The 18628-nt window shown below is 42.2% G+C and overlaps 1 protein-coding gene across 2 annotated transcripts; it reads left to right on the top strand.

Annotated features, from left to right (window-relative positions):
- Positions 1-4088: 4088 nt before the first annotated feature.
- Positions 4089-18213, top strand: TM2D3 (TM2 domain containing 3). Of its 2 annotated transcripts, none has more exons than XM_065411888.1 (6): positions 4089-4262; positions 5535-5633; positions 12199-12356; positions 12706-12880; positions 13686-13761; positions 16942-18213. In XM_065411888.1, the coding sequence occupies exons 1-6, from the start codon at positions 4169-4171 to the stop codon at positions 17105-17107; spliced, it is 768 nt and encodes a 255-aa protein (XP_065267960.1). In that variant the 5' UTR covers positions 4089-4168; the 3' UTR covers positions 17108-18213. The 2 variants fall into 2 exon arrangements, with proteins under 2 accessions (XP_065267960.1, XP_065267961.1); XM_065411889.1 differs by having other exon boundaries at positions 5538-5633.
- Positions 18214-18628: the final 415 nt, after the last annotated feature.

Raw genomic sequence — 18628 nt, forward strand, 5'->3', positions numbered from 1 at the left:
GAGGATTCCCCAAGCCTGGAGGATGAGGAGAAGCTCTGCTCCGTGTGCCTCCTTTATTTTAACCCCTGGTTATGTCCCTTTTCCGTGCCTTGGTTTCCCCATGGGTGAAAGAGAAGCAGTCTGTTAGGGATGGGAGAGGTTCAGTTATTGCAGAAGGAGGAAGGGAGCAGGAGCCTGGTACATAGGCGCCGACTCCGTGGGTGCTCTGTGGCTGGAGCACCCATGGGGAAAAATTGGTGGGTGCTCTGCACCCACTGGCAGCTCCCTGCCCTGCCCCCCCACCCTAGCTCACCTCCGCTCCACCACCTCCCCTGAGCGTGCCCCGTTCCCCCTCCTCCCCCCTCGCTCCCAGTGCTTGACGCTGCAAAACAGCTGTTTCGTGGCAGCAAGCGCTGGGAGGGAGGGGGAGGAGGGGGAACGGGTGCGTTCCGGGAAGAGGCGGGGCGGTGATTAGGGGAAGGGGTCCAATAGGGGTAGGGAGGGGGCGAAGTTGGGGTGGGGACTTTGGGGAAGGGGTTGGAATCGGGGTGGAGTCGAGGCGGGGCCGAGCACCCACCGTTGGCAGGAAAAGTTGGCACCTATGGCCTGGTATACGTGCCACTCCCTTGGTCCTGGATGAAGGGAGACATGCTGCACTGTTAGGGCATTGTAAGAGGGGGTTGAAGACTGCTTTATGGTGCTAATCCCTGCACAGCTAAGCACAGCACTGTCAGATGGTGCAATTCACAGAGGAGATTGCAGGGCTTTGTGTGAACACAGTGGTCAACCTGGGAAGTTGTTGAATCGGGACCCTATAAAGCTAAATAAAGAGGGGAAAAATTGTAAAAGTTGTGTGTGAACTTTTATTGATCTACGCATAGGGCCCTACCAAATTCATGGCCATGAAAAATGCGTCACCATGAAATCTGGTCTCCTGATGTGAAATCTGGTCTTTTGTGTGCTTTTACTCTATACTATACAGGTTTCACGGGGGAGATCAGCGTTTCTCAATTGGGGATCCTCACCCAAAAGGGAGTTGCGGGGGGGTGTCAAGATTATTTGGGGGGGGGGGGGGTCGCGGTATTGCCACCCTTACTTCTGCGCAGCCTTCAGATCTGGCTGGAGAGCAGTGGCTGTTGTCCAGGTGCCCAGCTTTGAAGGCAGCGCCCCGCCAGCAGGAGCGCAGAAGTAAGGGTGGCAATACCATACCATGCCACCCTTACATCTGCTTTGCTGCCTTCAGAGCTGGGTGGCTGGAGAGTGGCAGATGCTGTCTAAGGGCCCAGCTCTGCAGGCAGCAGCAAAGTAAGGGTGGCAATACCATACCATTCCATCCCTACTTCTCCGCTGCTGCTGGTGGCGGCTCTGCCTTCAGAGCTGGGCTCCTTACCAGCAGCTGTTGCTCTCCAGTGGCCCAGCTCTGAAGGCAGCGCCGCTGCCAGCAGCACCACAGAAGTAAGGACAGCAGTACCGCCAACCCCCCCTACAGTAACCTTGCGACCCCCCCCCCCTCCCTGCAACTCCTTTTTGGGCCAGGACCCCTATAATTACAGCACCTTTAAATTTCAGAATTAAATAGTTGAAATCATAAAATTTATGATTTTTAAAATCCTATGATATTGAAATTGACCAAAATGGACAGTGAATTTGGTAGGGCCCGAGCTATCTAGGGTTGCTAGGTGTCCGGTGTTCGACTGGAACACCCAGTCAAAAACGGACGCTGGCTGCTCCAGTCAGCACCGCTAACTGGGCCATTAAAAGTCTGGTCGGCAGTGCAGTAGGGCTAAGGCAGGCTCCCTACCTGGCTCCACGTGGTTCCCCGGAAGCGGTGAAACGTCCTTCTGCTCCTAGATGGTTGAATGGCCAAGGGGGCTCTGTGTACTGCTCCCACCCTGAGCTCCTGCTCCGCAGCTCCCACTAGCCGGGAACCACTGCAGGGGTTGTGCCAGCGGTTGTAGGCAGCGTACACAGTGCAGAGTCCCCTGGCCATGCCTCAGGATGTGTCGCTGCTACCGGGGAGCTGCCCGAGGTGAGCGCTGTCCAGAGCCTGCGCCCCAAACTCCTGCCACAGCTGGGAATCCCCTTCTGCACTCCAACCCCCTAGTCCGGAGCCCCCTCCTGCATCCCAAACCCCTCATCCCTGGCCCCACCCCAGAGCCCGCACCCCCAGCACCCCAACCCTCTGCCCCAGCCCAGAGCTCCCTCCCGCACCCTGAACCCCTCATTTGTGGCTCCATCCAGGAGCCCACACCCCCGCACCAGAGCCCCCTGACCCCCTTCCACACCCCTGCCCCAGCCCCCTGAAAATGAGCAAGTGAGTGAGGGTGGGGGAGAGTGAGCAACAGAGGGATGCGGGATGGAAGGAGTGGGGGGGGGGCTTGGGGGGGGGGCTTGGGGAAGGGGCAGGACAAGGGCAATTAGAAAGTTGCCACCCCTATTGGGGAGGATCGGGGTAGCATAGCATATCAAACGAGGCGCTGAGTGGAGTGGCAGGGCTATTGTTATGCAGACAAAACTACACAGGATCGTTTCAGGGGACAAGACAAAGATGCCACATTTATTATAACACAATTTGATTTATGACCAATAACTAATATCTAATACCTATGTATACACACACACCCACCAAATGTTCTGCAGCTGCTAGATAGTTACCAGTCCTGAATGTAGCTTGAGCTTGTGGCTTGGGTTCGTAGCTTGGGTTCATAGCTTGTGGCGGCTAACTGGCCAGGAACGCCAGGCACAAGGAAAGGCTGGTCTCTGTTGGGCATGCACCGATGCCCTTCCATGTTGGCAGCAGAATGTTACCCTCCAAAGTCTTCCATCTTACCCATCCTTTTTGTAGGCTTTAGTTTGAATCCAGAGTCTATAGGTCTTGCTGTGTCACGCTGCTTCTGGGTTTGGTGACTGATCACCTGTTAATTCCAGATGTGACTTTCAGCCCTGGACCTGGCTTTGATCTTCCTTCTATTGTACCTTTGTTCTTTTCTTTTTAGGGTGGACTCTTCTTACTTTGTTAGGGCTGTTGTCTGCATCTTCAGCCATTGGTGTTTGAATTCTGTTTCATCAGGACAGGCTGGTGCTGGAGGTTGATTCCATCATCCATCCATACCTCATTCACACATCTAAACTAAACTAATAAGATTACAGCAGGGTTTTGCAAAAATTAAGGTTGCAGCAAGCTTACAAAATGGAGTAAGTGTTTGTAAAATGGAGTTTGAATTTACAATATGGCAAACAGTGAACAGAAGTAGACAAGTGCAGTGAATGGCAAAACCGTGAACAGAAGTTACAATACTGAAACAGTGCAAGTCTCAGGCCTTGGCTACACTCGGGACTTCCCAGCGCGAGTGTAGTCGCGCCACCAGCGCTGCGAGAGCTCTCTCGCAGCCCTGTATGTACTCCACCTCTCTGAGGGGAATAGCTTGCAGCGCTGTGAGCAAGCGTGCAGCGCTGCAGGCTCTGATTACACTGGCGCTTTACAGCGCTGTACTTGCTGCGCTCGGGGGGGGGGGGGGCGTTTTCACACCCCTGAGCGCAGCAAGTTGCAGTGCTGTACAGCGCCAGTGTAGCCAAGGCCTCAGTGATTTAAGCAGGAATTGGATTGACAGTGAAACTTACAAGGGCAATTGGCTGAACAGCTATGGCTCTTAACAAGCATCTTAATTGTCAATTACCCTGTTATTGGGGTAACCGGTTTTATGAATGAATGTTGTTTCATTCATAAAACTTTAGTTATGAAGTTACATTAATAAAGTGAACAATTAAAAACAATTTCATTTATCAGTTTTACACTATCAGATGGGGCGCAGTGGCAGGGCTCTCAGACGGGGTGCTGAGGCATGGGGCAGGGTGACAGGGCTATCAGAAGGGGCACTAAGGCATGGGGTGGGACGCCAGGGCTATCAGACGGGGGCACTGAGGCATGAGGCAGGGTGGCAGGGCTCTCAGACGGGGGCGCTGAGGGAGGGGCGGGGCGGCAGGGCTGTCAGACGGGGCGCTGAGGGAGGGGCGCGGCGGGGCGGCAGGGCTGTCAGACGGGGCGCTGAGGGAGGGGCGGGGCGGCAGGGCTCTCAGACGCAGGCGCTGAGGGAGGGGCGGCTGATAAGTCATAGGAGGACGCGCGGGCCGAATCGACGCGCTCTGCGCCTGCCAGGAAGGGGACGGCGAGGCCCCGGATGGAGCCAAGATGGTGGCACTGGCGGTGTCTGGGCTGTCGGCCTTGAAGCGGCTCTGTAGCGTCGCGCTCTTTGTCTCGCAGCTCTACGTGCTCTCGGGCCGCGGTGAGTAGGGTCGCCTCCCGCCCTCCTCGGGGCTCGTCTGCCACCCGCCGCCTAAGGGCCAGGGAGGGGCCGCGGCACTGCTCGGCCTGGCAAGGCGGCTCCCCGCTACCCTCCGTGCACACTCGCGCCGGCTTTGCCCTCCCCGGTCGTACTCCGGTAGGAGAGGCCATTGCGTCCGCGCCGGCGTCCCGTGCGCCCATCCCACTGCCCTGGTGTCCGAGCTCGGGCTGACGGTGCCCGTAGGACTTAGCCCAGCCTGAGCCCAGGGCCCTGCCTGCTCTGTGACAACGTGACCCCGGCCTATGGACCCGCTTGCCATAAGCCAGCATTCCTTTTTCTCCGTGCTGCTGCGCTGTGTGCTGGTGGTCTGGCTGCCTCTGTTGGGGAGGTGGCAGCATTGTGGGGGTGTAGTTAATTAGTAGCATAAACAACAAATGTCAAAGTGATATAAAGAAATAATTGTGTCCAGTGCATAATTAAACTGTGGAACTCATTGCCACAGGAATCTTGCTCTGGCCAAGAGTTAAGGACTTAAGAAAGAACTAGACTTTTATGGGACTAATGAGAATTTTCAGCAAACGTTAGGTTGATTAAAATGACTTTTAGATAGCGCGGTTTAGATGGATTCCTTGTCTTGAAAAGTGTTACCATGTTGTTTATAAAGTATTTTGGGTTTCTCAACACAGGCCACGTTTATTTTCCCAGCCTGGTGTGCACCACATACCTTGTGTGATCATTCATTATGGGTATAATTTGTGTTTTTTCAAATAGTTATGAATGTGACTAGTCCCACCAAGTCAATGGAACTACTTATATGAGCAGAGTTGACTATTTAGTAAGTGTTTGCAGAATTGGGGTTATAGTCTCCAGCCAGTTCTGTGGTGCAGTTTTCCTACTAAAATGGCCAGGGTGTTACTTGATGTTTAATTATTTTTATTCTGTAATAGACAGTATACCGTAATATTTGCATTCCAAATAGTGTAGCTTCCTACTAAGTCACAAGAATTTAAGAGCGAAACTGATTAAAATGGATTTTTATTGTCTTAAGTGGAGTAAAGTGCAAAATCCTAATGAACAAAGTAGGGGAATCTGTGGAGCTTTTTAAATATTAATTTTTATCCCAAAGATGACCCTTAATGTCAAGAATGCAGCGTGATGTTTTATATTAGAGTGCTGGGATTAAACAGTGTTTGAAGACCAGTTAAATTCTATGATTATTATATCCTCTTAACAGTAACTGAAGTGCATTGAATCTGTTAATTTTTCTTATAGCAGGATCCTTGATGACAACAGAGCACTCGAAACAACAGTTTGTGTCTACAAAAGGTGTAACATCTCCAAGTACAAATACTCCATATACTAGAGCAACAGGTACAAGTGTCTGTTCTTCTACAAAAGCTCCTAAGAAAACAATAGATTTATAGATTCCAAGGCCCGAAGGGACTCTTGTGATAATGTAGTCTGACCTCCTGTATCACACAGGCCATAGAATTTCCCAAAATAATGCATGCAGAATATCTTTTAGAAAAACATAGTCTTGAATTTTGATTCAAAATAGTTAGTGTTAGAGAATCCACCACAACCCTTGGTAAACTGTTCCAATGATATCCATACAAGCCTTTTCCCTAATAGTCCTGAGTTTAATAGTAAAATTCTTGAATGAGGTATTAGAAAACTAACTGTACAGAGTATTTCATCATTAAAAGGTACACTGCACCCTGTGGGTATGTCTACATTGCAGTTAGATATCCACAGCTGGCCAGCACCAGCTGACTTGGGCTTGTGCGGCTCGGGCTAAAGAGCTTTTTAATTGTGGTGTAGAAGCTGGGACTCAGGGTCCAGCCCAAACTCTGGGACCCTCCACCTCATGGGGTCCTAGAAGCCCAAAACCAGTGTCTACACCCCCGAGCCTGAGTCAGGCAGCACAGGCCAGACATGGGTTTTGATTGCAGTGTGGACATACCCTGAGCACCATGAATTATTTTCCAAAAGACTATAACTGCTAGTTAGGGTTGTGTAAATGAAAACCCATCCATGCAAACCCCACATGATAATTTAAGGAAACCTACATTCACAGACTTGACACCTGCATGTCACATTAGCCATTCAGTGACACTCCATGCTTCCACACAGGTTGGATATAAAACAATGATTTTTTTTTTTTTAAACCAAAAACCTAAAATATTGGATTTTTTTTTATTTGAATCTGATTTTTTTGTTTACATAGATTTTTTGTTTTTTAAAAGTAAACCTATTTAAAATTACATTTCAAATTGACAATCTACTGTAATCTGTTAACTAGTTTAATTAAAAGATTCAAGAAGAACATGTTTGCTGCTGAAGTTTTAAAGAAAAGTTGTAAAGTCCACTGGACTGGTGGAAGTCACTTTTGAAGTGCTAAACCAGCTTTTGACAGCAGTAGCCTCTTGTGCAGGCACAGAGAATATTTTCTTCATTTGAGTTCATACAACTAGTTCAGTTCAATGACTTGCTTATTCAAAGTTGAGAAACTGATTGGGAATTGAAAAAGCAGGAAATCTTGTTTTCCTTAGAATCTAGGAATAAAAGCAAGGTGTTAGAGGATGAGCTCTACTAGTTCTAAAATATTGATGGAAATGGTGATTAAGGACAATCAGTACAATTCACTATTTACAGATAATACTTCCTTTGTGTAATATATCAGCTTTAAATGCAAAATATGCTTTGATAAGTTTTTTCTTATGTATACAGCAAATTAAAAGCAGTCTTATTTAATAGAAAACAATTTTAAAATGTTTTTATGCATTTTTAATTTAATTCCAATTTCTATCCAAATGCAGATTGGCACAAAACATGAGTAAAAATTAAGCTAGTAAATAAGAGATGCATCATTCATAATGTTTACAAGTAAAAAAGTAAATTAAGAATCTGAAAACATTAAGCTATAAAATTGTTTAAATGTGTATAGACATAGTGTATCCTGATTAGCAAAGAGAAGTTTGAAATATAGTGTAAAGGCTATATTAAGGCCGTGGCTACACTCGAAACTTCAAAGTGCTGCCACGGGAGCGCTCCCACGGCAGCGCTTTGAAGTGCGAGTGTGGTCGCGTGCCAGAGAGCTCTCCCAGCGCTGTAGGTACTCCACCTCCACAAGGGGATTACACTGGTGCTTTACAGCGCTGTAACTTGCTGCGCTCAGGGGGTGTTTTTTCACACCCCTGAGCGAGAAAGTTGCAGCGCTGTAAAGCACCAGTGTAGCCATAGCCTAAGATGCAAATCAACATGTTTTAATGGTTAGCTACCAATGAGAATAAACCTTCATTTAGGAAAACAGCTAAAGGACGCATGCAAAACAAGATTAACATTGATTTAAATCTTGATTAAAATCAGGTATTTTAATTGCTTCACTGTGATTCCATAAGAATCTGCTTCCACCTCACACCCAATTCAAATATAGGTAATTCATTGTTATGCAAAACTTCAACTCCAGTCTCCACCGTATTTACATACTTACTATTCACAAATGTGCACTGGGTAAGTGTGTGATGACTTAGGTGTTTTGTGGAGAAAGTATTAGGTTAGAATTAAGTTTTCTGGATGTTGAGTTGGAAATGGGTTCTTTGGGGATGTGTGGAATAGGTCAGTGAGTGGCTAATGTGATGTGTGGATGTTGGCATTTGTGAAATAAATAAAAGATACACCACTCCTTGAATGCTACATGCAGTTCTGGTTGCCCCATCTCAAAAAAGGTATATTACAATTGGAAGAGGTGCAGAGAAGGGCAACAAAAATGATTAAGGGTATGGAACAGCTTCAATATAAGAAGAGATTTTTAAAAGACTGTGACTTCTAAGCTGAACAAAGAGATGACTGAGTGGGATATGACAAAGGTCTATAAAATCATGAATGGTGTGGAGAAAGTGAATAGGGAAGTGTTATTTACCCCTTCGCATAACACAAGAATCAGGGACCGCCCAATGAAATTAATAGGCAGCCATGTTTAAAACAAATATAAGAGTATTTCACACAATGTACGGTCATCCTGTGGCATTCATTGCCATGGTATGTTGTGAAGGCCAAAAGTATAGCTAGATTCAAAAAACAATTAGATAAGTTCATAGAGGGATAGGTCCATGAATGGCTATTTCCCATGCACTATGTTTATCTAAACCTCTGACTGCCAGAACCTGGCCCTGGATGACAGGATGGATCACTTGATAATTGCCCTGTTCTGTTGATTCTCTGAAGCATCTGGCACTGGCTGCTGTTGGAAGACAGGAAACTGGGTTAGATTCACCATTGGTCTGACTCAGCATGGCCATTCTCATATTTACACGTTCTTAAGATCCCCTTAACACAAATAACTTTTGTTAGCACCTAAAGACCCCAACTGAAATCAGCCCCATTGCACAAACGTAGTAAGATAGTTTTGCCTCAGAAGGCTTACAATCTAAACGGACAAGAACAGATAAAGGGTGGGAGACAAGACACATGCAGACATGGTTAAAGTGACTTGGCCAGGGTCACACAGCAGGTCCATAGCAGAGCCAGGTATAGAATCAAGGTCTCTTACTGATCATTTTTCTGCTTTTATGGGTTTGCATAGGTAGTGCCCTTGGGGAGGCTTGGATGAAGAATAAACTTGGTGGACGGGAGAGCATAGTGGGAGGTCCCAGCCAGTGAACTATAAATTAAGTGTAAAATGTGCTACTGTTAATAACTGGCGTTTATGACTCTAGTATAAGAAGCAGAAGTCGTGTTAAAAAGTTATGTCATTTTGACACTTGTAGCTTGAGTATTTATGGAAGAGGGTAAAAGTGTCCAATCTGACTAGTAATTTAACAGTAATAAAAACAGTTATTCAGAGTTCAGTTCCTTTACTGATATGATGTCAGATAACCAGGCTCAATCAGTTTATTAATCAAAGGTAGATAAGCACAATACAGAAAGTTTAATATACTACCAATATGGGGAACAGTCTTACAGTGTTTACATCTTTCGTCTGTTCCAAAATATTAGCTCAATTCTGCTTCTGTTTATATTCTTCTTGTTTACAACAGATCTAAGATTCCACAAATTCTAGGGCATTACCAAAGATTATACACTCTTCCTCTATTTAGTACTGTATATATTTTATAGAGGACAAAGACCTCTCTACCAGCCATACCTAGCACACTGTTCATATTTGGCGAGACTCAACAGAATATCCATCTTATTCTGACAGATGATACACATGCGAAGGAAAGAGAGGTTACAGCAGTTTAATGCCAAGTAAATTTCCACAAGAAATCTATTATCAATACAAAGCATTCTGAGAGTACATTTTATAGTTATACAACTTAGCATGATTATACAGCATTCTGAAAATATGATATTGGCTAATAGAACTCTGTAAATATGTTTGAGATCCTATTAATGTTTAAACACTTTGAGGTCTTTGGATAGATATATTGGTTCAATTTTCATCATGGCAAAAAGTTAAGGTAGCAGTACAGAACCTTGTGTCACTCCACTAAGGCTAGTGGTGGTTAATGTATTAATCTCAAAAAGGGCTGAGATGTCAGAACTTTACAGACAGCACAAAATTATTTAGGTAGGTCAAAACCAGAGAAGACCATGAAGAATATTAAATGAAGCTAAGTGAATGAAGAACACACTGGATGATGAAATTGTTTTGTGAACACTGGAGGGAAAATTTTAAACTACTCAGACACCTTCTAATTACTTGTTCTAAATTATCTCTGTTAACTAGAGATGGGGGAGAAAGACCTGGATGTCATTTTGGACAGCTCACTGCTCATCAGCAGTCATAAAAGCAAACAGTGTTATTATCCATCCTGTTCCTTAGGCATTCTAATATGGAAAATGCTATCCCATTATATAAATCAGTAACGTAACATGCAATACTGTATTCAGTTCTGGTTACCCCGTCTCAAAAAGGATAAGTAGAAACTACAGGGACGTGTATTTTCTATTTCTCATGATATAAGCCCTTTGCTATTTAATAATTTTTATTAATGTGAAATAAAACATAGTCACTACTGATAAAGTTTTCAAATGACACAGATTGGGTGAGTGGTAAATAATGAAGAGGACAGGTCATTGATATAGAGCAATCTGGATCACTTGGTAAGCTGTCAAATGTAAAATTGTTCATGTAGGAACCAAGAATGTAGGCCATACTTACGTGATGGAGGACTTTATCCTGGGAAGCAGTGACTCTGAAAAGGACTTGAGGGTCCTGGTGGATAATCAGCTGAGTGTAAGCTCCCAGGGCAATGCTGTGGCCAAAATTGTCTTTTATGATCGTTGGAGGCATAAACAGGAATCTCAAGTAGTAGGGAGTAGGGTTATTGCTATCTCTGTATTGAGATTAATATGACCGCTACTGGAATAATGTGTCCTGTTCTGGTGTCCACAATTTAAGAGGGTTGTTGATAAATTGGAGAAGGTTCAGAGAAGAGCCACGAGAACAATTAAAGGAGTGGAAAACATGCCTTACAGCTCAAATAGTTCAATCTATTTAGCTTAACAAAGAAGGTTAAGGGGTGACTTGATTACAGTCTGTAAGTGCTATGTGGGGGACAAATATTTGCTAATGGGCTCTTCAGTCCAGCAGACAAAGGTATAACAAGATCTAATGGCTAGAAGTTGAAACTAGACACATTCAGACTTTAAATAAGGTGTATATTTTTTTAACAATGAGGGCAATTAATAATTGAAACAACTTACCAAGGTTTGTAGTGGCTTCTCTATCACTGGCAATTTTTAAATCAAGATTGCATGTTTTTCGAAAAGAGATGCTGTAGTTGAAACAGGAATTAATTCAAGAACGTTCTATGGGCTGTGTTATGCAAGATGTCAGACTAGAGGATCACGGTGATCCCTTCTGGTCTTAGGCACTATTCATCTTATTCATCATTCTTATTCTAAAACAAAAGGACATTCAGTTAAATTGAAGGGTGGCAAATTCATAACTTTATGGAAAGTGGAATATTTTTATATAGTGCATAATTAGACAGGATTTTATTGTACAAGATATTACCGAGGCTTAAAGCATAGCCTGATTGGAAGAAAAAAAAAAAAAAGAAAAGGATTCCATGTTTATATGGATAATAAGCATCCAAAGTTAGAACTGTAAAATATTTAAATGGCTTTGGAAGGAATATAAACCTTCAAGCTTCAGGTTATAAACTGACCTTTGATCTTCTTAGGGTATGAAGACATTTTTCCTGGGACAGATTATCCCATACGTTTTACTGGAGGGCAGGGGTCAGATTTGGCTCTGTGGTGTGAGCTGGGAGGTATGGGGAAGAAGAGGGTTGGGATGTGTCAGTGCTTTTCCCACTGCTGAAAACACCCACCAATTAATTTTGGTGTTCCCCACAACACAGACCACTTCATTCTGCCCTTCCCCCAACTGATTTAGACTCTCATACTTCACACAGAACTGATGCAGACCGTGGTGGGAGGGGGAAGACTGGCGTCAGGATCTTGATCCATTTCCCAGGTTTGGAGGTGACAAATATGAGGGGGAGGAATCTTCACTCCCTGCAGGAGGTCACAGGAGCTGATGCTCTCCAATCTGTGCTTGTGTGCTCCAGCCCTGTGCTTTCAGGAGGGAGTAGTGGCTGATAGACCAGGTGTCTCAGAAGGGGGAGCTGATGGCATGGTGGGACAAGGTAGCAATGGACTTATAAATGCTGTTATATGGTGTATGGCCAATGCTGGCTGCTGCTGAGCTCTGCTGCAGGGTTCTTCCTTTGGAAGCAGCTGATACTGGTTGCTGTTAGAGACGGGATGCCTTAATATATGAGATACTGGTTTATGTTAGCTGTAAGTGGAGAGTACTTTATTATGAAATTATTTAAAGTAACATACAGTAGAAGTGTGTGCCTATACTATAGTGTAGGTAATGCTGAAGCTCTTATTCTTAACAAATCCTTTCACCCTTCAGAAACTACGGAGATTCCATCTTATGTGAGTAAGTGTCCCAGCAATGGGCTGTGCAGCAAATTGCCTCCAGACTGCATGACATGTAAAACAAACTTCTCCTGTGTATATGGGAAGCCAGCCACTTTTGATTGCAAGATTAAGCCACAAATTCATTGTGTTGTAAGTAATTAACCTATTTCTTTGTAGTTTGAATTTGTCACTTGTTAAAGGTACAGTGTAGTTTAAATTATGTCCTAAAACTCATAAATATGTTACAAAACAAATTTCTAGGCATAAATACAGTTACCTATCAAGTATAATTATTTCTTTAACACTTCTCTAGTATCCATTACCCAACTATCTAAGTGCTGAATATAATGTATAGGTAGCAAATAAAACAGCTTGTCCATCTTGTTGTTCTGTCTTTGCACAGCAGTGAAATCTGTGAGAAGTATTTATTTATATCCTGTGAAACATTCTTGATATAATGTTTAAGATTATTTACATTGATAATACTCTTCTTACATAGGATCAGAGAAACAATGAAGTGGAGAACTTCACAATCAACATGACTTGCCAGTTTTGCTGGCAGCTTGAACCTACTGATTATGTGTGTACCAATTCTACAAGTTGCATGACAGTCTCTTGTCCAAGACAACGATATAACGCCACTTGTACAGTGCATGATCATATTCATTGTCTAGGTAAGTTGGTCTACGAATGAATGGTTTAGAGAGGTTTCAGAGTAGCAGCCGTGTTAGTCTGTATCCGCAAAAATAACAGGAGTACTTGTGGCACCTTAGAGACTAACAAATTTATTAGAGCATAAGCTTTCGTGGGCTACAACCCACTTCTTCGGATGCATAACGAGGATTCTTTTGTGAAGAACTCTTGAACATACGTTTGTTCAGTGTAGTGGATAAACGTGCATATAACTTATTTCAATGTCTAGTTTGTTTTTTGTTGAGATACTGTGCATTGTTTAGTTTCACTTTCTAGTCTGACACTTAATATTTTAAAATTATGATATGCTTAGAACCATTGTCTCAACAGTACAACAGAAGTCTTACATTAGGGTTATTGGGAGTGTTTTCTCTCCTGTGTTCACTTTCTTCAATGGAATTATTTGATGCAGTGTCAACAGAATTTGCATTGAGGTGTTATTTATGCCATAAATTAAAAACATCCTGTCAATTAACATTTGAAATCACAAGAAATTTAATATAGGGTCTAAATCAATAGACTTGGCTCTTGATTTTCCTTAATTAGGTTTCCACCAAAGCAACACCAATCTAGGAAAGTATAGGAAATGGAGATAGTGTTCAGGCTTTCATACTGTGGTCTCATCAGAAAAGACAGGTTGAGTTACTGATGCTATTTAAATGCAGAACAGATATTTGTTGTGAAGAGTAATATGGCATATTTGCACCTCAGATTTTAGTTCCTGAGTCAATCTTTGGCCTTTGTTCATGGCATTAGGATTTGAATGTATTTCATTTCTCTTCTCAGGTAATCGTGTCTTTCCTAAGATGCTTTACTGCAACTGGACTGGAGGCTATAAATGGTCTACAGCCTTGGCACTAAGGTACACTCAAAGTATTGCAGAACTTCAAGTTCAAATTGTATATGAATGCCTTTCGTTAAATGGAAAAAGAATGAGGAGTACTTGTGGCACCTTAGAGACTAACAAATTTGAGCATAAGCTTTCGTGGGCTAAAACCCACTTCATCGGATGCATGCAGTGGAAAATACAGTAGGCAGATATATATATGCACAGAGAACATGAAAAAATGGGTGTTGCCATACCAACTGTAACGAGAGTAATTAATTAAGCTATTAGCAGGAGAAAAAAAACATTTGTAGTGATAATCAAGATGGTCCATTTCCAACAGTTGACAAGAAGGTGTGAGTAACAGTGTGTGTGGGGGGGGGGGGAATTAGCATGGGGAAACAGTTTTTACTTTGTATAATGACCCATCCACTCCCACAGTCTTTATTCAAGCCTAATTTAATGGTGTCTAGTTTGCAAATTAACTCCAATTCTGCAGTTTCTCATACACCATCATAGGACCTAATCACATCAGCCACACAATCAGAGGCTCGTTCATCTGCACATCTACCAATATGATATATGCCATCATGTGCCAGCAATGTCCTTCTGCCATGTACATTGGCCAAACCAGACAATCTCTATGCAAAAGAATAAATGGACACAAATCAGACATCAAGAATTATAACATTCAAAAACCAGTCGGAGAACACTTCAACCTCCTTGGTCACTCAATTACAGATCTCAAAGTCGGAATACTCCAACAAAAAAACTTCAAGAACCGATTCCAATGAGAAACTGCAGAATTGGAATTAATTTGCAAACTAGACACCATTAAATTAGGCTTGAATAAAGACTGGGAGTGGATGGGTCATTATACAAAGTAAAAACAGTTTCCCCGTGCTAAATTTTTTCCCCCCCTACTGTTACTCACACCTTCTTGTCAACTGTTGGAAATGGGCCATCCTGATTATCACTACAAAAGTTTTTTTTTCTCCTGCTGATAATAGCTCACCTTAATTACTCTCGTTACAGTTGGTATGGCAACACCCATTTTTTCATGTTCTCTGTGTGTGTGTGTGTGTGTGTGTGTGTAAGTAATCTTCCTACTGTATTTTCCACTGCATGTATCTGATGAAGTGGGCTGTAGACCACGAAAGATTATGCTCAAATAAATTTGTTAGTCTCTAAGATGCCACAAGTACTCCTCGTTCTTTTTGCTGATACAGACTAACATGGCTACCACTCTGAAACCTGTTTCCTTAAATGGGTTTCTCTTTTCAATGGTATATTTCCTAAACTTAAACTAAACTGAGTTCAAAATATTTAATATTTTCTGAGACTTTTGACCAAAAGTAAGCTTATGATTTAATATAAAATGGCGAATGTTAGCTTTTTTCCATACTACTGGGGTCAAATTTAGATGTGTGTTGGGTGGAGGGAGGTGGTATTCTTTGAAGCTTTAGCCATAGAATGAGCTCCACTTAAGGGAATAACCAAAATGAGAGTGAGTTTGTTTGTACAATCTGTTGTGACCATTCATACCATACTGAGTTTGGCCATCTCTTTGGGGCTTGATGCCCTGGCTGGACTTTATTAGATTCTTTGACTGGAGGAAAGAAAACAATGGTGGTGTTTCCCAAACAGCATCCGCTCATGGTGCCAAAATGAACCTTTGCTCATTGTAGAGCAGGGGCAGTCAATAATTTTTTGTCAAAGTCCAAATTTCTTGGTCAAGATATAGTCAAGGTCCAGACTCCAGAGAAACATTTTTCAGGTCATAATAACAATAATGATGATAAGTAAATAAGATTTTTGCGGTCTATTCAAAAGCATCTGGCGATCTGGATTTGGCCCATGGTTCACTTAGCCCAGGGGTCGGCAACCTTTCAGAAGTGGTGTGCTAAGACTTCATTTATTCACTCTAATTTAAGGTTTCGCATGCCGGTAATACATTTTAACGTTTTAGAAGGTCTCTTTCTAGAAGTCTATAATATATAACTAAACTATTGTTTTATGTAAAGTAAATAAGGTTTTTAAAACGTTTAAGAAGCTTCATTTAAAATTAAATTAAAATGCAGAGCCCCCCGGACCGGTGGCCAGGACCTGGGCAGTGTGAGTGCCACTGAAAATCAGCTCGTGTGCCGCCTTCGGCACGCATGCCATAGGTTGCCTACCCCTGACTTAGCCTCTACAAGCCAAAATCTATGAATACTGCACTTCCTTTTCTCACACAGTTTAATGAGCAATGAAACAGCTAACAATGTTGAGATGTAAATTATCATTGGGCAACTGAGATGTATGGGGCAGTTCACTCTTTTAGAGTTGTTCCAGACTTGAGTAGATGTTATTACGCTGGTGATACCTGTCATGAGCCAGCTATAAACTCTTTTAAAAAGAGAACTGAAATCTTGGAACACAAAATGACCACTTGGGAGAGGTGCCACTGTGCTATACTGTTAAATCAGGCTGTAACTTTTGATTCTTCACACACTAAGCACCAAAGCATTGTACTCACTGTGGTGGTTTGGATGTTGCCACAGGACCTCAATATATTTGTACAACATGACTGTGAAACAAGAATTATTTCCTTTTTTTTTTGTTTTTGTTTCATTCAAAATTCCCCTAAAAGGTGAATTATATAAGGGCTGCTATGAGAGCCTGTACTACCTGATTTATCATAAGTTATGTGAACAAAAAAAGTAATAGATGTTTTGTTAGAAAACTGGTCCGACATGCTTTCTTTTGGAGCTAGAACCATTCCCTTCTCTGCCTGCAGCTGGAGAAACTAAGCTTTACCCAAACACCACAAGAGCAGAGTCTCCTCCTTTCTCTAGCGTTTTCCAGCCCCTGCCAGTTCAGGAAACTTGGAGCCCAAAGTCAGAGCAGCTCACTAGCCAACTTTCTTATGAAAAGAAGCTTAAAATAACATAAATTATTTCATATCTTGTATCTGCAGAGTTTCACAAAAGACTTGGAGAAATATTTTAAATTAAAAACTAGTGCTTTCTAATACATATTTCTATCAAAACATTTTTACCACTATTGCTTGTAAAGTCCTCCAGCCACTTTGCATAAGATATTCATAGTTTCCTGACGGTATATGATATGATATAAAATTACTATCAGTGTGCTGTAAATATTTAAAGGTGAGTTGACATACAAATTCGGGATTCTCCACAACTATTTTAATGAATTGTTATGTTGTATTCCTAGCATCACCCTTGGTGGATTTGGAGCAGATCGCTTCTACTTGGGCCAGTGGAGGGAAGGTCTGGGCAAACTCTTCAGCTTTGGTGGATTGGGAATATGGACACTAATAGATGTGCTACTAATAGGAGTTGGATACGTGGGGCCTGCAGATGGATCTCTCTACATTTAAGTACAAACAAGCAAAACATGCTTCAGCAAAGGATCAAATTTGGGAAAGGGCCTAAAAAAAGAATGTAGAAATTGGTCCTTAAAGGTAGAACTAGGAACACGTTCCCTATGTGCACATATTTTAATGTACAGTATCTGTACTTAGCCTGCCTTGAACTAAGGTAAAATAAATGAGTGGATCACTGAACAGTGTTTATTTGTAATTTAATTTCCTTTGGCTTGCAAGTACTGTATTTTTTTCTATGAAAAAAGGTTTGTTGCACAGCTAAACAAGTTGACTACTGTTCCTGAAGAAAATATAAACTAATTAAAATATTAATTTAAGAATTGCTTACCTCATATTTGTATGTTGTCTGAATTTAGCTATCTAACTAGCGTCCCTAAATATGCTAGCAAGAATTTTGTTCATGTTTATGGCAAGATAAAGTGCTTGTGTAAACCTAAACCTACTTGGGCAATATGTAGATTGCCAACTATTGTAATCTTAATTACATGTAGTTTCTTTTCTGCTTTTCACTTTGTGATATCCCAAACTTAATTTTTCTGCTGTAATTGTAAATTTGTGGCTTTTTAGAATTAGTATGCAATAACACTAAAAATGTAATATCTTAAATCACTTGAGAAGCACACTGCAGGACTCTTTCCAGCATTATAGTGTTTCTGCTTGGCCTTGACCTCAGAGAGCATTGTATATGGCATAATTTTTGTGCTCTCAAAATTACAGGGTGTTAAAATAAATCCAAAAAGGAGATCTGGTAATTACCAAATCTTCAGCTGATAAGTTAACAAAGTATTTTCTGATTGAAATGTTGTCTGATGTTTACTTGTACTAACCTTCAGTGACATTATGGAAACATTCTAGAAGTCTGTAACATTTGTTTTCTGATTATTTTTTTTATTTAAATTAGGCAATTCATATTTTCACCTTTTTTTTTTTTTTTTTTAAGTCCTACCTCTCACGTACATGTCCTCTTTCCAAGGTCCTCTATAACAATCCAGTCTTAAATTGTGGGGCAAGACTCCTTGGCTTCTGCAGCACTAAAATGCACTACACTGAAAACTGTCAGTTAGATAAACTTGAATTGAATTAAATATGATGAAAATTAATGGAGGTAGTGTTGTGTTTTATATTCAGTTTATTTCTTGCTGCCCCTCTTTCAATCTATACATGTGTCTGGAAGGGGGAGAGGAGGAAAATAGTAATGCTCTTGGCAGCTTTGCCTGTAAAATAAACTTCACCTATGTAAGCTGCTCTTTTACAGTTGATTGTGCAGAGACTATGAGCTCCACTACCTTTTGGCTTCCCCTTGCTAGGACTTGAATATGCTCCTAGGCTCCATTGGGCTTCTTCGGCATGGTTCCTTTTAATTAAGGGGAAAGAAGTGGTGATATCTTTCAAGTGTCACCATTTTTTTTTTAGCACTAGTCTGTGAGATGTCACAGTAAACTGCAGATCTGTGTTCCTCTCAGTTCTTACAGGAGCAATGAAATTAGTTTAAATAGCATCTTTAATGCAGGTATC

The sequence above is a fragment of the Emys orbicularis genome, chromosome 10, assembly GCF_028017835.1.
Source record: "Emys orbicularis isolate rEmyOrb1 chromosome 10, rEmyOrb1.hap1, whole genome shotgun sequence".
NCBI lineage: Eukaryota > Metazoa > Chordata > Testudines > Emydidae > Emys > Emys orbicularis.

What these genes read in the sequence shown, in the direction of transcription:
- TM2D3 (XM_065411888.1), top strand. Translation starts at nt 4,169, where the DNA reads ATGGTGGCACTGGCGGTGTCTGGGCTGTCGGCCTTGAAGCGGCTCTGT. An exon ending in TCCATATACTAGAGCAACAG is followed by an intron (nt 5,634 to 12,198) that starts GTACAAGTGTCT and finishes TTCACCCTTCAG; the next exon opens with AAACTACGGAGATTCCATCT. An exon ending in TGATCATATTCATTGTCTAG is followed by an intron (nt 12,881 to 13,685) that starts GTAAGTTGGTCT and finishes TTCTCTTCTCAG; the next exon opens with GTAATCGTGTCTTTCCTAAG.